We start from the raw sequence: 19507 nt of genomic DNA on the forward strand, positions 1-19507 counted from the left end.
GAGTTGTTCAGGTCTGCAGCACGCACAGGACTTTGTGTACAAGATCAGCCAGCACAAACACCGGGAGAGGAGCTGCTGCAGCAGCAAGCCTCGTGTTTCAGTTTTTCCTACCCTCTTCACTCCCACCTCAGCTTCTGCTCCATGCTGTTTCCTCAGAGTATGGCGTACCTCCAGGTGGGCACAACTGGTTTTAAAAGGGTTGTAAAGCTATTGACTCGAACCAAGTCGAGGGCTGTACCATCAGGAACAGTAAGGACAGCTGAAAGAAGCTGCTGCTCAGCTGAACAGCTATGAGGTTTTACGCTGTTAGAATAAAGATCCTAATTAGAGAACCATACAACTTATACACATACTACTGACGTTACTCCTTACACACCAGTAACATTTGCATCACCCAGAGACCAAGTATCACAGTGGCTGCCACTGCTGAAAACACTGGTTGGGGTACTCGCATCGAAACCCAGTTCTGCCATGTTCTCTCCAGCAACGTGTCCCAGTAAGTTACTGGGGATGACCGTGTGGCAGTATAACTCAAAAGGAAATGCCAGAAGCTCAAAATACTTTGAAAAATGTGTCATTTTATTTGTACACTTCCAAAGTTGTACGTAGAAACTTATAGTACAGTCCTGTAAATTTACTCATTGCTAGAAGAACTGCCAGGGACATGGGAAGGTATTTATTGATTGATCATCAAGTTAGAGGGGAATAAAAACCCGGAAAAAAATTAAAAAAGTTATGGGACTCTTTTTTTTAATCCCCAAGTACAAATTTTATAAATACAAAACAAATTCACAAATTACTTTGAATGCTAAATAAATATCTACTTAATAAACTCAGACTGAATACCTCCAGCCAGCACTGGTACAGTACTTAAAGATATGCAGGTGTACTCATTCATGTGTAGTGTTGAGAAGATATGCTCAAACAAGTTTTAAACATACACACAGTTTCTCCAACTGTGCTACAGCAGAAGATTTTATCTGAGTTGATAAAGCCCTCAATACCACAGCTCCTACAAAATCTAGAGGATGAAACAAGGTCATTTTGTGCAGGAAAAAACAATGTACTTCTGGAAGATATTTGGACACATGAATGTATTAAAAATGTACAAAACCTCTGTAAACCAGTACTGTATCCAGTACATCTATCAAAATTATTAGACACTGAATAAAACTGTAGCAAAGGTAATCTTTCCTACGTTCTCCTGAGTGCTTAATATTACATTGAGAATATAGTGCAGGCCACACTTCAAGGTGGTTAAACAGTTGTTATTGCTTTATACAGGTATGACAACTGCGTGATTTAACATTTCATTTTAATGAACATAAATTCCCTCAAAAATCCTTTGGAAGGCAGAGGTTAGATTCGTGACTTCCTTGCCACGGGAGCGGCATGGTCCACATTACCAGATGTGATTGGAAGTCCAAGCTTTTGAGCCTGAATGTGGAAGAAAGCTTGAAGTCTAGTTCCAGCTTTTGCTTCGCTGGTGTTGCGAGGGTTGTATTCGAAGCAGTTCGAAAACATCAGCTCAACATCTTCAATGAATTCCGCTAGGAAATAAGAAGTAAATAAATTGGTTCAGCATGTCTCAAGGCAGAGAGCAGTATGCTAAACAGTATGACACCACTGAATGAGCACAGTGATCCTACACAGCGTTGCAACACAAAAGTGTCTTTACATATGTGTCAGGTTTCTATCATCATAGTAATGAAGTGCCATGTAAACATTCTTAAATTTCTGATTATTAATAAAGGAAATACAAATCAAGCAGTAACAACAGTGCTTTTCTAAATGTTTCACCGGTGTCACTCACTGACATCAAAGGCTGAGAAATTACCAGCAGTTTCTCAGCTGCTTATGTCTTATCTATCTGTACAGGATGTATTTTGGTAATAGAAGAGCCGTGTTCAACAAATCTTACTACAAAAATATCAGTAAATGCTCTTTAAAAACAAAACAAAACAACCAACACCACAAAACCCAAACCAAACAATTTCAACTTTCTAATCCTCTGGCACAGCTCTATTTTAGGACAAGAATTTGTTTTAAAGAGAGAACAGAGTTCATTACCTCTTTCAATAAGTAATACTTACATGCTAACTTATATTCACATTTATTCACTTTTTCACGGATTATATTTAAGGCAATAGGTTTTTTGATGATATCATAGTAGTCTGGTACCTTTAAAAAAAAAAAAGAGGATTCATAGACAAACAAATGGAAGCTTAAAATTCCACCTGTGTAAAAAAATTAAGCAAATCGTGTATTAGCAGAAAGCATTTTGGCTTTGTTTTAAAATAAACAGAGGAGTCTCATCTCAAGCAGCCTTCTCCAGTTCCTGAACTGAGTATTAGTTTTCAGGTACTGCTTTTCCATTTTTTATATAATTAAAGCAGCAGACCACAACAAACATTAGTCAGCAACTCAATGAATAAATCTAATCCTAAATACCCTGTGAACAACTGTAAGAAAACTGCATGAGCGATTAGCATTACAGCGTTCCAGCTGTTCCCATCTGTCAAGCACAAAAATTATTTCCCAGATTGTAAACCCTTTTATTTTCCTGCAACATATTACAATATTAAAAGCTTGTTAATCATGAGCAATCACTATTTTTATTTCACTACTATTCTCCATCTTGCAAGAGAAATGAAATCCTGAGGTTCCATTTAGTTGTGCTGAAGAGAAGGTAGCAAACCTTTCTGCAGCAAGCAGGACACAGTACGCAAGCAGCAGAGATGAACAGCTCCTCAAACCGGTGTTTATGCGATTCAAGCGAGGGGAGGAAAAGGACTGCCTAACCCTTAAAAGCGCTGATCATCTGAATCACACATTCTGAATTCCAGGTAAGGACCAACTCAGGGTGACTGTGTCATTCACAAAGCTGGGCAGGGAGGTGAAAGAAGAAGATATCTGATCCAAATGTGTACTTTTTTTTTTTCTTTTAACACTAAAAGATACCCACATGCAACATTATTTATGTTTTAAAACCAGGTTCTTGGTTATGGCCTGTAACTTTACTGTATCAATTGCAACCTGCAAATAAACCTAGAGAAAGAATTAGTAGAGAAATAGAATTCGATTGACAAGTTTTTTCATTCCTTCCCATTTAGGAGTGCTGTTTATTTACGTACTAAAAAGGAAGGTAATTTTCTCTTTCTGGCCTGCTAGGCACTGGTCATTCAGCGAATTCTTTACATTGTCTTAAAGGCAGCAAAAAGTTTAAATCAAAATTTCTATCATGGTGAAGAAAATTTAGGTCATTCAGGTATGGATTTTTCTTTCCAAACTATAGAGACAATCCCTCAGTGATTGATTCAGACAAACTAGAATGCACTGAATTCTAGCAGGTTCTTTCCAGAATCAAAATTAAGTTGAATTCTCGATCCTTCCTTGCATTCACCAGATTCCTGCGCTTTCCAGTCTAAGTCCTCTACTCTAGTAGGCAGACACTAGTCTATTTTTCCATTTAAAATTCCTCTCTTCCTCTGTGCTTACATCTTTCGTTCACTTTTGTACATCATTCTTACTGTCCCAATACATTAATCCTTCCAGCTACCTTTGACTGGTTTCACAGTTTCAAGTCTTCACTTAACAGCTATCACTGTTAATTTTAACAGAAATTAAAATAAACCGAGCTCTGGATCCTGCAAGAATGTCTGTGCAGGGTTGCTCCCGAGGGCTTGGAGAGGACAGGCACCTTGTTCAGTTCCAACAGAGCCTTACAACTGACGAGCCGGTGCAGCCTGCAGAAAAGCAGGTGTGCTTTGGGAGCTTTTACTGTAATACAAACCTCTAAAGCAGCACGCACTTTGGGTATGTACTTTACCATCAAGTACTTTAAAATCTAAACAAGAGCGAAAAAGCTAAGCTAAGAAACCATTTTTTTTACTGCATTATAACTAACAGAGGCAAGTTGTTCCTGCCTTGTTGTTTTATTGCAGGTCTGTTCTCAAAATACCTTTGCATAAATTGAAGATTAATTCAACGAATTAAGTAATAACCACAAGCTTACCTTTAGCAGTTGTGCTCTATTTGCATGTGTGTATGTGTGTCCCCAGATCAAAGCATTTCACATTTTTAAATGTCTGATGGGAAACATTTTTCCCAATAACACGTCAATTGTAAAGTTATTTCTGGCACCAAATACTGAGCTGAAATGCAAGAGTTCTCCCAAATCCCACTGCTTAGCTGTATTGCCCTGTCTGGGCAAGGCTATAAAATCCCAAGTTTTACTGGCAGCAAACAGGATTCTCAACAATTATCATTCCCTCTACAGTTCATCAGTTACCTGGATTTTGGAAACCAGTTTCATGAAAGGCCAGCTGTCATCATGTCGCACCAGTTCCACTACGAGTTGTTCGAAAGCTGAGAGTTCATGGACTCCCCCTTGACGTCCTGAACTTCTCCTGTTCAATGAGGTTTGAGGAGATGATTCTGGAAGAAAAAAACCAAAACCCAACACCCCACCAGATAAAAATAAAAACCTGACAAGTAAAATTAAAAAAAAATTAAAAAAACAAACCACCATTATTCTTGTATACTAAAATTGCAGTTTCAGGGCACAACTCATGTACTTTGGCTTCGGGTATTGACTATTCTACAGCCTTGTTATTAACCACTAAATGTCTCTCTTGCCACACAAAATACTAAGTACCAGGACTTAGCTGAGTTCCTCCTCCATTCTCCTTCATTGCATTAATTTTGGAAAGGATTTTTTCACCGATTTCAATTTTTAAACAATTTGTTAAACACTTAAAAGAAAAGCTCTATTAGAGAAAACCAGAATAAGCTGCCTGCTCATAACTTTTACTTCCACAAAACCTCTATTCACAGTGGTTTTATCTGCTTTCAAGAGTAGTCAGCAGGGTGGTTAGAGGATAAGCCCAGAAACTCCCAACGGTGAAGGACAGAAATGGTGCAGAATGCAAGGCTGCCACGCTGGAGTGCGAGCTCTTTTACATTCTTCAGTCTCACACTGGGTCCTTTATGTTTTTCAAAGGTTATTGTAGCTTTCCAAGTATTTCCCTACCATCACATACTTGGTATTAACTTAACTGGCAAGGACACGGTTAGCCCTGTACCAGATAAATGACGTTTTTCTTCTGGTAGTAATTTCTTGTTGTACGTGTATATTCCGAATTTCACTACCTTGTCTACTTCTGTGTTCCTCACTGTTTAACTCTTCAGTAAAACAAACCCATAAAAGCTATAAGTAAACATCTGCCTTTGTATGGGTTAAGGCATAATTATCACTTTCACATTCTCTATCCACTTACTAGCAATTGCTCCATAATTTGTGTGAATATGAAACTTCAAATATGGATAGGCTAAATCTCCTCAGCAAATTCAGTATTTGTTCTTTAGGTGACAATTTTTTTATTTTTATATTTAAGGTTCACTTCTATCACCGCAAAAGAAGGGAACTGTCTTGCTGGAAGCAGTAAAAATGCCTTCAACCATTCACTTCTAGTCTCCCTGCTCTACCACACAAATACTTTAGCAAGAAACAGAACACGGTTTTCATCCTGGACAAACACATGTATTTCTCTGACCTGTGGATTGTCGTTTCCTGCCTCTTCTCTTGGGCTCAGTAACAGGAAGAGCAAGCTTAGGGTACTTCCTAAGCCGTTCACCCGAGTCTGTGGTATCAACAATTCTAAATCCAAGTGAATTGGAAGGGCTGTTTTCCAGTGTGTTATCAACACTCTTTCTTCCTCTTCGTCGTCTTCGAGGACTGAGCAATTCCACAAATACATCTGCTTGTAATGAACTTTGGCTCTGACGAGTGGTCCGGCTGTTAAGTCTTAAAGAAGGCTTTGTCACTGATGGAGGGGCTGATTTTACCTTTCTTAAACCCCTTCTGGTAACCTTAGATGAAGATTCAGTTTGCTTAGACGCGTTTTGCTGACTCCGAGAAGCGTATCTTGCCTGACGCTGGCTGTTCTGGCTTGAGAATGGATTGTTGAGTTTGGCTGCTCTCATTTTTAATGGAAACTTGACCTGGGGTCTTCCTTGCTTTGATGGGCTATAAAAAGTGAACGATTATGTTTATTTATCCCAAAATTCCACTCCTATCTTTTCCCCTCAGTTTTCTAATTCAGCATTTAAAAACGCAACCGTTGGGTTGGGCTGGTAAGCAGCTGGCTTTCAAGCTGATGCAGCCATCCAATTACCGTTATCTTAAAGATTGCTCTGAAGTCTCTTAATCAAATATTATGTGGAGCAAATACATTAAAAGAAATGCTCAAAATTCCGATTCCCCCTTGCAGCTTGTGCAATACAAATGCATTAACTGGATTTTTGAACAGTATTATAAGCTACATAAGTAAACTGCAGTTCTAAAACATTAGTTATAGAAGTTATGCTCTAGTCATTGTTTATAACTAAATGCTCAAGACTGTCCTTCCGTTATAGGAGAGCAGGAAGATCCCAGAGATAAATTTACTTCTCAAGGAGACATGAGTTCTCTCTAACTACTGAGCCCCAATGGTCAGAGCTGCACATAATCTTGCTTCAGTCGATTCAAAAGATGGTACCAAAAGGAAGAAAAATACTCTGAGATTAGGAACGTTTCCTTCAACTTTTATGCTCCTGGCATGTGTATCAAATTCATCACTTTACTGAAATTATCACATTGGATTATTTAGTAGTTGGGGTTTGGGGTTTTTTTGTTTGGTTTTGGCAGGGGGTTTCTCGGCGTGTCTGTTTTGTTTTGTTTTAAACAGTTACTGCAAAGTCCTCAAGCCCTCCCAAGCCACGTAGGCTCTGATGGATGACCTTGTCTTCCCTAATGTTCCAGTGTCTACTGTATGCAGCTAGTCCTCCAAAATCCAGAACTGGCCAAAACCAACTCCAGGTTTTCTCCAGAAAATTTTTAGTGTGGAGAGAGTTTTAAACAGTATATTTAAACACTAGCTGTACAGAACGGCAATTCTGATGGCCATCTCTCACCCATACATCCAAGGCTGGAATTTCCATCCTGAAAAGTGAGTCTCAGTTCCATGGCCCTAACTTTTGTTAGTATTAAGCCCATTAGCAAGAGCCAAATTCATAACAAGCTGCCAATTTTTAAAATAAGCATCTTCAGACTAGATTTTCAAGATTATGCAAACAATGACTGTACCTAATATCAAGATGGTATTTCAGTAGGAAGCATCTTTAACAGATGCTTATTTACCTTATTTCTTCTTCCTCTTGAAATTCATCCTCGTCATCTTGCTCTTCTTCATAATGCTCTTCCTCACTTTGTCCCATTTCATCATAGTTTGCCTCTCCTTCCCCCTCTCCCAGATGTTCAGCAGTGTCTTCATCACTTTCCACAGAAGGTCTCTGTCTGGAGGAGAGGCGTCTAGAGCGCTGTTTTGGTCGGCACTCTGGACAAAACCAGTCTCCCTCAGGAATGACCTAGGAACAGAAAAAAGAAAAAAAAAACACAACCACAAAGCAAGCATTAGCAATATGCAATTAAGTCATAAGAACTACTCAAGTTTGGTGTGAAAAGGAAGCACTTTCTTCCTCAGGTACCTTCAGCTTGGGCCGGATACAGTAAGTATGATAGCCTCGATCGCAGCCATCACACAGCACCATGCTTTCTGCATCGCCTTTCTTTCGACAAACTTTACAGCGAGCATTGAGGATGGACTTCGACCAGATGACACTTCGATCCAACGTAGACAGATGAAGGAAGACTTGGGACAGGCTGGTAGAAGAAAGAAGTGACTCTCTCCAGCGATCCAAAACTGTTTTATAGGACCGTCCACCATCACTGGCATCTTCCATTAAAGAAGGGGATTAAAAAAAAAAAAAAAAATAAAAAAAATCAAGCTTCTTTTTCAAACATCCAGGTTATTCTAGAGTATGAGGTAAGGCTCTTGACTTTCAAACAGATAGCAGTAATATACTGAGATAATATTGTAACCTTTGTCTTATCTCTTCAACACTTGAGTATTTCCTCCTCAGTTTCCAAGCTGCTGAAGCTGTAGGATTTTACTCTTCAATAACAATTCAACTTAGAACTTGCACATACACAGGACACGAGTACGACAAAAGTCTCACCGAGATGTCAACCTGGAAACCTAACGATTTGATTCAATTTATAGGGTATAAATGGAGATTACTTAAGATAAAAAAATAGAAATATCACACTCCAAATTTACTTTCCCTTGTATGTACATTTTGAAATCTCAAACTATTTACATTTAAAGAAAGCACCTGGCATTAGGCAGAGACTTGCTGGCAAAACAACTTAAAAGGGCTCTTCTCACCTGCACTTGCCCCGGTGTAGCCTAGCAGACAATCTTTTGGCCCTCTTCCCGCACCTCAGTGCCTTTTTTTCCTGCCCTGCACTCTGCCTTCACAAGAACCTGCACGTCCGGGTGGTTAACCAGAGCAGATGACTGGTCTGGTTGAAATATAACTATTTTCATGATATTTTATAAGCAACATAGCATACCAAGTAAGACCTGAGATCCTAATTTAGTTAGAAATAAATGGCAGGGGCAGGGGTGAGAAATTATGTTGTATTTTCAAACATGTTTGGTTTGCAATCCAGGCCACCAAAGCAGCCGCGCAAATATAGATGCAGAATAGCGAGGGGGGTGGTACCGAACGGGAATGAGCAGCTGGGAATTACAGAAGCAAACGTGCTGTTTGAGGAGCTGGAGAAACAAGGAGGTATAAATGATACCCTGCGCTGCTGCTGCTGAGCAGAAAGGGAATTTCTTTATGACTGTTGAAAGCTATTTCTTGCATTCTGAAACAAGGTTGGAGGAGAGGAAGAGACATTATAGTAGTACTTTTGATTAAGGAAACGTCCACAGATTTCCCTTCTAAAAGGGACAGTCCAGTTATTACTGTGTAATCTCTAGCTGATTAATGATGCACTCCGGTATAAAATGCCACCTTGCCTGCTGCAGTAGTCACAGTGGGCACAGGAATGGCCTATGGTCCACCTGCCTGTCAAATCATTTTTCTTGAGCAATAGGAAGAGAAAATACCTAGTAACAAACAATATAAAAGAACAAAAATGAGACCAATTGCTCTCCTGGGCAAGGCCTTCGTGCCTTCTCATCAGCTGGCTGCCAGAATTTGCCTAATCTTGCATACATTTGCATTAGCAGCAAGCAGCGTAAGAGAGGGGATGGGAGAAGGCAGAGGATAAACAGGCAACACAGCTTCATAAATAAAACACAGCCACTCCTGAACTGCAAATACAAATCTGAATTTCCTAAAATTTCCTTACTTTGTCCTTAGGTTTCCTGTCTCAAATTCAGTCTTACCAAGGATAGTGAACAAGGGTCTTTTCACAGTACTGCAGTATATCTCTAAATGTATTTGTTAACATTCAGTAAGAAAAGTTAAAACCATTTGTCAGGACACTAACCTAACGTGAGACTCACTTCAGTTCTGCTGCAGATTTCTACTATAATTCTGGCAAAGATGCTTTATCTTAAGCATATATATAGTTTGGCAAGCATTTATTTTGCTCCCAGTGGCAGCTTGACCATTATTGCTTTTTTTTGGTGGTTATTTTTAGCCTGGATTGGTTCACCAATATAGTTCATCACACAACACAACAAACATTTGCGCTGCAGAACTGCAGTTGCAATATAGAGATAGAAATTACTGACCACGACCTGCTTCAGCACATCCTGCTGCTGAAAGAAACACGCTAAATGACACCTGCTGTTTCAGATCCCAATTTGTAAAGTAAGAACACTACTTTTTTCTTCCGTCATCTTTCTCATTTATATTGTTAACTTGGAAAGAGAAACGGCCTCTTCCTTTGTGTCTGAGCAGCTCTACATTGCGCAGTGGGATACCCCTCTGTCAGCTAAGCCCTCCAAGCCTTGCTACAATGCAAATGAAGTTGTTTGACAGATCTATGCACTCATCTATCAATAGCTAATTGAGTTCAGGGAAGGGTTTTCCATTTTAGTATTTCTAGAAAGGATATGCAGTTGCACAATGCTGCAAAGTCTCAAAAAAACCCAGGGGCATTAAAAGGAGGGAGGGAGGCAGGGAGGATTATGTGAACTTGCAGATTTCTGTCCCAAAGTGATAAAAAGAAAATACAGTTCTATCTCTGGTTGCAGAAAGCTTACCAAACAAAAAAAAATATTTTTTTTGTTACATCTTTGAGCTGCATTTGTTTTTGCTACCCATGTTTAAACCTTTAGCTTCAATATTGCAATTCTTTCAACGTAAGGAACTGGCTAGAAAATTATTAAAGCAAAAAAACCAAATCCAAACCAACCAACCAAAAAAAACCTTATGAAATATTCAATACTTCCTAATTCTTCGCAATATAAGTAACATTTAAAATTTACTACCTCCTGCCTAGTCCTGCCTTCCACTCTTCCTCTTTTTATCCACCCAGTGGTTCCTTTTATTATTTTCTGCATTGCCTAACATTAAACTCAAAGTTATTTCAAATACCTTTTTGAAGCGTGGTGGATTATTTTTTAATTAATTTTTATAGTCCATACTTGTGTAGTCTAAAAATGTAACTAGAACAGCAGTTCCCCAACATATGCATGTGGAAAATATAGGTAGGGAAGGGGAAGAAAATAGTACGCACTGAGGAATTGCACATTACAGGATTTGCTTTGACTCCCGCTGCAAACAGGTAGCTTAAACTGAAAGCTCTTAACCCTAACCCTCCCTTACCTTTCCACCCACCTCTGGTACAAATGGCTATAGGAGCAGCTTGCTGACCGCGGGTTTCTCTCTCAAACAACTTGTCTGGTCTATGCTACCGCAAACCTCCTCACATCTCAGAAATACAGCCGGTTTATGGGCACGGTTCTCAAGGACCAAGAGAACTAGCTCCTCTGTTGATGTGAAACTACATACTAAAGATATTTTTGTGTAGGAGTGTTCTTTTGTATTAAAATGATGAAATTACTCTCCCAGGAAGCAAAAGCCATAGTAAACCTCATCTGCTCAAAATGCAGGGCAGCTTCTTTGACTGACTTCTCTGAAGAGTCAAAAATTCTTCCTCAAAAAAACAGCCCACTTCCACCTTTCCTGCCTCTGCTCATGAAACTCCACAGGGAAGTTAACAAAAGCACAAGAACAAAGCATGCATATATACTAATGCTATCCCAGTCCACTGCTAGATGATGTTCACTGCTATTATGAGGAGGACAATTTTAAGTAGAGAAGGAAATAACTTTGGGAGCAAAAGAAACAAAAATAATAAAAATCTAGAAAGAAAGGAATAGAATAAAGACAAACAAAAAGGCGTGAAAAGGCTGGATTTTTTGCACAAGTTAAAAAGGAGGTAAATGGTTCCCTGTATTAGTCACAAAGGTGCTCCCAGGAATTAGAAGCTAACCTTTCGTATGGAAATCTGAAGGATACTTAAAAGTCCTGCACCAGTGCAGAAGGCAAGGGTTTTGTGGCTGCTTCACTGAACTCCAGGGCAACCAAATCACTTCATTTTATACCTCAGTTTTGACATCTACGAAATAGGAATGATGAGACCTACTTCTCATTTGCAAAGTGTTTTGAAACTTAAGGAAAAGTAAATTATACCAAAAAGAAGAAAAATTAAAAAAAAAATAAAAATTGCTTGCATTTCTTTCCCCTCAAACATATTACTCATATTTGAGAAGCAGCACTTCAGAGTTTCCATCAAACAGCTATTTAAAAAAACACGGGGTGTGTGTGTGTGTGAAGCTTTTTGACATCTTAACTCAGAATTTTTGCAGGAAAAACGTGTACTGCAAGCTGCACCCCCTCTTTTTGTGATGCTCTCTAAATATTACCTTGGACTGGACTGTGGACTGAAAAAAGAAAAAACAAATTTTCATAACTAGAGTATAATGGAAGGATTTCTAACAACAAATAATAATTAAGAAGTGCATACAATTCAAGTCATGTTACATTTAATCACCAGACCACAGAAGATCAGCAACCATCTAGCAACTCTGCAAGGCAGAGGGTGCTGTTTCTGGGGTTTCTAGATCTTTTGCATTGCTATCTTCTGTGTCAGTCCTTTCTTGCTCTTCCACTTGAATATTTGGTATGCACTTCAACTCTAAACTTATCAGAATCACCAGCAAAGCTCTTGGCAGCCTGATAGAGCCCTGGAACAAAAACAGAGCAGAGGAGCAGCTGGTCTTTTTATTGCTGTGCTGGGTCCCCTTTGTCTGCTCTGCACCCTGGAGGCCACCGGGATAAACTTGCCAGTGACTACAGTGAATTTCACAGCGCTGTCTTTAGCACTAGAAGCTGTAAATAGAGTGAAAACTAAAAATTGTTAAGTATGGCTCCATTCCATAATAGGAATGGAGCACAGGGAGGGGGCAGAGGAGAGGGAAAAAACACCTCTCTCTAGTGGAGGCAGCAACTGAAATAATGACAAAGCACGTTCAGTTTGGTTTAAAGCAGAAATGCAGGGGTACTCTTTTTTTACTGAAAGCGTTCCCCTGTACTGCTACCAAAACAGAATTCCAAGCACTTGCTCAACTTTCAGTGTTTTTACTTCAGTGGTAAATAAATCAGCCTAAAAAGTTGGGTTTTTCAGGTTTAACACTGGAAATAGATTGCAGGCATTTTGTCTAGGGAATGGTTCTATGAAAAAGTTGGAGCAGCTATTAAAAAAACTCCTGCTAGAAAAAAACCGAGTGTACAGATACAATGATCTATAAAAGAACAGGCAAACAAAAAACCCACAAACCAAAGCCCAGTAGTTACAACCCAAAAGCTAATTTCTATCATCAGAGTACTGTAGACCACTTCCTAGAGGGGTCAGTCCAAGAGGACATCAGTTCCGTATGCAAGGCAGTCTCCAAGAAAGAAGCAGTGTCCACTTTTTATTAAAAAGGTTTATTAACATTACTAACACCTCCTTGTCAAGCTAAGGAAAGAACTTTGCCTGTTGTATCTATGCAGGTTGCAAACTAAGAAACAGAACTTGCTGTGTGCGATAGTATGCAAAGGCATCCCCAAGTTTCCGACTGGGAGCTTATGCTGAATATAAGATTATGCAAACTTTACACTCTGTTTTCTTAAACATTTCTGAAACACTGAAGAGTTATATGCAGAAAGGGCTGCGTCCAGAATTGCTGCTTGACCTCTCAACTGCTTGAGTTTGCCAGATGCCTCTCAAATACACAGGTTTCCTTGACACTTTGCAGTAGGAACTTCTGGACATGATCGGAAGGTGCAAAGTTGGAGCACCTTTCATATAATTAATTGCCTACTGGTCAGAAAATCATCAGTGAATAGGCATGTGTTTTAAGCTTTCTTTACTACGCAGCCACTCAAAGTTGTGGCTTCTCCAAGAGCTCTCTAGTGACAAAACTAAAACCTTGCCTTCATTCAGACTTGTCTCCTGCTAAAAGCAGCCCATTACGCAACTGAAAACACGAGACACTTGGCACCAAAGGTAAAGCAAGGAAGAGGGAACCTGACACTGTTGCTTAATGGTTAGGGCTTTAAGCCAGAGCGGAGACACCTGGGATCCTTCCTACTCCCTCAGCTATGCAGGTTATTCTGTACATTAATCTTACAGCAGTACCATTTTTCAGAGCAGAAGATACACACAGGCACAGCATGGTAAACAAACATAAGCAATTTAAGACATGCGAATCACTTTGCTTTCCCTATATGCTTAGGCTGTGTGACAAAAAGTATCTGAAGGAAAACAGGATTCCCAAGTTAAAAACAAACAAGAAACTCCACCATCATTCAAAAGATCAGTGAAAAACACGAACCATCCTTAGATTACGGCAAAGTTGGGACCACTGGAAAAAGACACAGGAGGATTGCTAAAAAACTTTCTTTCCAGTACTTCAGGGATACTTTTCTTCTTTTAGTCCTTTTCACTTCAGTCAGGGTACCCGATCTATGGCCATAACCTACTAATAGGCATGTTTTTACCCTTAGGGGCACATGGGCACACCATGGTAAACTCACAGCTGTCAGCGAGATGCTCTTGCCAAAATACTCTCAGAGAAAATTTGGAAACCGAGGCCTATACTGCACAACGTATTTACAGCCTGCACATGCAGAGTAAATATGACAAATGCTAGTCCCATGCACATGTTGTAAATCTAGCCATATAGCAAGAAATAAGCCATTACAAGCTTGGTGTGGAAAAGGCAGACATGCTTTTGTTGATCAGACACTTAGCCGAGTAAAGCTTTTAAACAGCTGCAGTTTAAGCTACTCCTGTGTTCTCCCCTTTCATCTCAATCATTTGCTGCACTTCCCTCTTCCAGAGGTCATTGCACTGACAACGATTGCGGAAGGGAACCCGTGCCTGCGTGTCAGTCTGGCAAAAATCTAGTTCAAACTCATCTTCAGTGGCAACTGATATCCAGCCACCAGACTCCACGCAGGAGCAGCCAAAATGCAGAAACAGTTTTAGTCTGACTGTGCCATGGGGCACTAACATCTAGTGTTAATACACCAAACCCTGTACTTCCATATTAAACTACTGAGTAAAATCTGCCAGAGCCTCAGGATTTCGTATGCAGTCATTATCAGTGAAGCATATGGACTGAATAGGACGTATAGCATAGCAGTTCATGCTCTGGAGGACCCCAGCACGTGCTGCGCTGGTAAGCCACGCTGCACTCCTGCGGGTGAGAAGTAAAGCAGTCTGGCTGAGCATGGTTTGCCCTCAGTGCAGCACCCAGAAGGGAAGCTTGGCTGAGACAAGCTGCCGAGACAACTGCCTAGGGAAGGAGGAACCACCTTCACCCAGTTCTCCCAAGACAAAATGCCAGTTTTGAATTGCAAAAGGATCCTAAGGAATCCACATCTGAGGGAGCACTAGAAAACAAGGTGAGACTTAATGCACTCTGGATCCCCTCTCACCCTTGGAGCATGTCAGAGGAATTCAAGGAAGAAACATGTGATAAAGTCAAGCTATAACCGTGCTTTGGTATAGATTTTTCTTGTAACCTTTTGTTTCCAAGTTTTACAGCATAAACGCAAAACCCGAGGATCTGAAAATTTCCAACGTAAATCTTTACTGTACTTTACTGTAAATATTGTTATTTGCGAACAAGGTGATCCGCATCAATCAGGCCTATATTGCTTTCACAGGAACAGTATAAAAAAGAGGATACATTTTTACAACTTAAACAAGCAGAAAAAACTTATTGTATAGTTGCATGATATCTTGGCCTCAACAGTAATGCTGAATTACAGAGTTATTTCCCCAGAAAGCTCACTCATTTCTGCCTAAGAGTACAACCTGTCTCCCTGTGCTTAGTAGGGCCACATAAACAAGAGCACTGCAATGATCCAGGTTAAATAGGCATGTATTTAAGAGTTAAATATGCTGTTACCTAATTAACACATGCAATTGAGGGCATGCAGAATAAGAAAAAAAATATTAGTATTTCCTCATGATCCATGGCCTTGTGAACTATCTAATTTTTTTTTAATTTTACAGTGGTACATAGCAAGAGGTTAGTTATTTGTCCTTTTCCTCAACACATCCCCCTAAAACCACCCAGCCTTACAAAAGAAGCAAGTGGGTTTGGGGTAAGGGTTTTCTGGGGGGTGTGTGTGTTTGTCTGTTACAAAAATCTTACACAAAATTAAGAGACATACAGTTTCAATTCTGAAAGCTTACCAAGAGGTGCTTTGAGAAACCTGCGCTCAATTCCTTGCTCTATTTGAAGCAGTGCGGATGCCAAGTAGTGGACCACATTATTGACTGGCTGAGGAGTACTTGTACTCGTTGATGCAGCACTTGGAGCTTCAGTTTTTAACCCAACAAGTCTGGAATAGAAATGTATTAAATTATTCTTATTTTTTTAAAACATACTTAGAATTTAACACCATAGATATTTGTACAGGTCTGCATCCACAGTATCTTTTTATTTTCACTTTATTTATATGCATGGACTATGGACATGAACAAATACTGCACAGGTGTGATTAGTTATCCCAGTTCTTCTTAATCTAGATAAATCATCTTTAGGTAACACAGTTATCTAAACTTCAAGAAGTGTGGATGACAAATTTCAATGCAATTATTAAGATTTCCAGAAGATTTGATGGAACACCTGTCAGCAAGTTTATGAAGAGATTTCTGTGAAAAGTATAGTCCCAATAACTCTTCAGTGAGAACGCTTCCAGTGGTGGTGTAGCCTTTTAGGATACTTCCATCTGCAGAAGTTCAACTACAACTATCTCCATATTTAATAAGATTTTTTAGAAGAAAATAAATGAAATAAAACCAGAAAATAATTTTTTAATGTTAAATCAAGAATTGTTAACTTGTATGTTCTCATCCTTGAAGGGTTTTTCTAAAATACTAACTCTTCCTGTGAAAGGGGGGCGGGCAGAGAAGGGTAGGTTTCCAATAAAACAGCTGCCTTTGACCGAAGACTAAGTAATCATTTCAGTGCAGTGCATCTTCCTGAACCACAAACATTAAGTATAGTGTAGGAAAGCAACTCACACTAATGAAAATAAAATTCAATTTCTACTTGGAGTATACATATATATATATATATATATGTACAAAAAAACTAATTAAGACTGTCTGGATTCTGCTTTATTCTGGTGAATGAGCAATGCTTTTGGTTGTCCCTGTTCTTTTTTTTCCACACTTAAAAGGTGTTCATTACATTTTGCAGTCACACACATTTTGAGAGCCTGAAAGCAAACAGAAAAAAGCTGCATAGTTATTTACATTTCACTAGTCAGACTCCAAGGTCTTAATGAGATGTCACTCGCTCTGAGGTGGATAAAAAGCCCAGCATCAAAAGCAATCTGTCACATGATTTCAGAATCCCATAGTCTGTTTTAATATGCAAGACTTTATTAGAGTAGACTTTATTCAGAAACTGTGATGGAGTCAGTATCAAATGGAAAAAAATAATAATGAAGCAACAAGCTTCTGCCGTTGAACTAAGAGCTGGCAACGGAGCAAGTGCCCAAGGTAACTGGAGACAGATAAATTTTAGCTTAATTAAAACAGCAGAATATTTCTATGTTGTGGTTTTCAGAGAGCAAATGTCTCTAAATTGTGTCATTAACATAAAGAAGGACGACCTTATCCATTTTGCACACAACTAAGTAACTCTGATCCAAAAAGCAGTCTTACATGAAAATACTAATTCAGCAAACTAAAATAAAAATTTTTTCCTGTGATATTTCAACATTCACATCCTATGAAGACATATAATATTTATTAAAGGTAAGTCTTTATATACACTGAAAAGAACGTAACTTCTGAGAATTACTTATTAGAAATCTTCCGTTTCTAGTCTGACTTAGAACAAACACTGATATCCTGCAGAATCCCACATCTGTGCAAACATTTGTTTTAAAAAAATCCCAAACCCAACAATTAAAGCTGCAACAGCATATGATTTGACATTTCCTCTCTTCTACGACATCACAGCTTGCTTTACAGAAGGATTTCATAAAGTTACAAAATTATATCTGTGTTTTGCTGCACTGCTAAAGGTTAATCCAGACCACAGCCTGTTGCACTGATGGTTCTTACTGTGACTCATAAAGAGGCACACTGGCCAGTTCAACCAGCAATTTGTTACTATTACCATTTTCCCTTTTAAGCACTCCTACTCTTTCCACAACATGTGTTTTGTGGAGTGTTTTGGTTTTGGATTTTTTTTTTTGCCCTTCTGGAAAACAAAACAGAAATTGCCAGATTAACTTTTCTCAGAGTTTTAAATGATTTTAAAATGCATTCACATATTCCTTATTTGATAATTAACTACACTGCTCAAAGTGAACATTATCTGAACAGTAGTAGTTGTAAAAATTGGTGTCTTAAGTCTTGTATGGTAATAGAATAGTTTAGAAAATATAAACCAATGCAAAAATCTCACTTTTTATAACTCAGTTCTTAAATACTATTGCAAAGAATTTGACAGTAAAAAAAATTTTGAAGGTTAAAAAACCAGAGCACTGCTATAAAACTCACTGGAAAGAGCCATTATTTAAACCATAGTTCTTACCTGTCTTTCACAATAAACTTCTCCTGATCATCTGTTTCCATTTCTTCAGATTCTTCATTCACAGTTTTGATTATACCATTTTCTTTGTTTTCATCATTCAGAAACTCATACCGCCCATGTTCTAAAGCTGCTCTCCAAGACTGTCTGTCTGTAACCTGAAGCAAACATAGAAATCTGAAGTTTCTAAAGAAACAAAGGCCACAAACTTTTAGTGCCCATTACTGTCTACACTTAATTTAATTATGCTTTCAGTAACACGCATAGCATGCAAGAGTTCTCATTTAAGTTACAGACTCGACGGCACCACCACGCTCTTAGGTATTCTACAATTCACAAATACCTTAATAGCCCCCAATGTTCCTTGGTAGATCCTGTCTTCAATGTCCAAAAGAAAGTCTCTAAGTCTCAGTTCAAGCTGCTTCTCTGCAGATACGTGAGATCCATCGTGGGCATTCTGCATCCTTCCCCGTCCTGAAGGAGGTCTGATGTCACTTTGAGGTTTGTCTGCAAGAACACCAAGTAACTTTGTGTTAGTGGACTTTGTTCCTTAAAGTAGCCGCCGGTGGAGGGAACAAAATTAGTACAGGGCATAACAAGCTAAACACACAGGGAGGTGCAAAACTCCCTGTAGTGACAGGTGCCAACACCAGTACCTCCACGCCAACTCAGGCATCTGATCCAACCAAGTGGAGCATACTTTTAAGGCAAGACCTATAGACTAGAATCCACTCATCCCAACGCACACTATGAGAAATCCTTGCTAATTCAGAAATCATTATTTTGTCTTAAAGTGCTTTCTAAAGTAGTAGATACTCAACAACTCTCTGCTACAAGTGCATGGAGAAAAAGAAGAGTCACATTTCTAGTATTTTTCATACTTAATATGTCCCTGACACTACAGAACTCCTCAGTTTTCTTTCCTGCATGGATCTTTATCATGGCAACACTGAAAACAAGCATGTGAAACTAACAATCACATAAACTAACCTAACAAGATATAATCCCTTTTAAAAAAAATCTTACTTCAAAACAAAAAAAACAGATAAAGATAAGATGACACAGGCACAAACTAGAGGACTGTGTCCTCTAATTAAAGGCAGGGAAAAAAGGAACAAGACAGCAAGTTGATTTATGAAAAAGAAGGGAAGACCTGACAATGCGCTGTCAAGCAAAAACCTCTTCATAAGAGAACTCAAAAATCATACAAAAGCTCAAAAGCCACAGGAAAGAACTGAAAGTACGCCCAGATCCTAAATTACTGCTTGCAAATCTGTATAGGTGGTAAATGTTTCTGTTCCCAGGATTTAACTTAAATCCTATGAGTACAGTGACGAAAAGGTAGATGCAAGAGCTCAGAGATACTCAAAAACTACCATAAAGCTATTGTTAAGGAAGCACAGGATGAATTTCTAAGACACTCTCAATTGCAGGAACAACTCCCTCTAACTAAAAGTAACTATGCAAATATTCTCAAAACGTATACTAGCATACTGTGATGTCTGGATGTGGGAAACACACTTTCCGACTTAAAAGAAGGAATGAGA

General features: G+C 39.0%; 1 protein-coding gene across 1 annotated transcript in view; it reads right to left on the reverse strand.

The window, feature by feature from the left end:
- Positions 1-558: 558 nt before the first annotated feature.
- The window catches only part of BAZ1A (bromodomain adjacent to zinc finger domain 1A), a 65153-nt gene continuing 46204 nt past the window's right edge, over positions 559-19507 (reverse strand). The window contains exons 19-27 of the mRNA XM_055715483.1: positions 18304-18467; positions 17964-18118; positions 15602-15750; positions 7528-7775; positions 7181-7407; positions 5556-6028; positions 4292-4437; positions 2094-2181; positions 559-1550 (exon numbers count right to left, since the gene is read on the reverse strand). Coding sequence (XP_055571458.1) covers positions 1360-1550; positions 2094-2181; positions 4292-4437; positions 5556-6028; positions 7181-7407; positions 7528-7775; positions 15602-15750; positions 17964-18118; positions 18304-18467 — 1841 coding nt within the window. The 3' untranslated portion in view covers positions 559-1359. The remainder of the gene's footprint in view (positions 1551-2093; positions 2182-4291; positions 4438-5555; positions 6029-7180; positions 7408-7527; positions 7776-15601; positions 15751-17963; positions 18119-18303; positions 18468-19507) is intronic.

Source organism: Falco cherrug, chromosome 7, assembly GCF_023634085.1.
Source record: "Falco cherrug isolate bFalChe1 chromosome 7, bFalChe1.pri, whole genome shotgun sequence".
NCBI lineage: Eukaryota > Metazoa > Chordata > Aves > Falconiformes > Falconidae > Falco > Falco cherrug.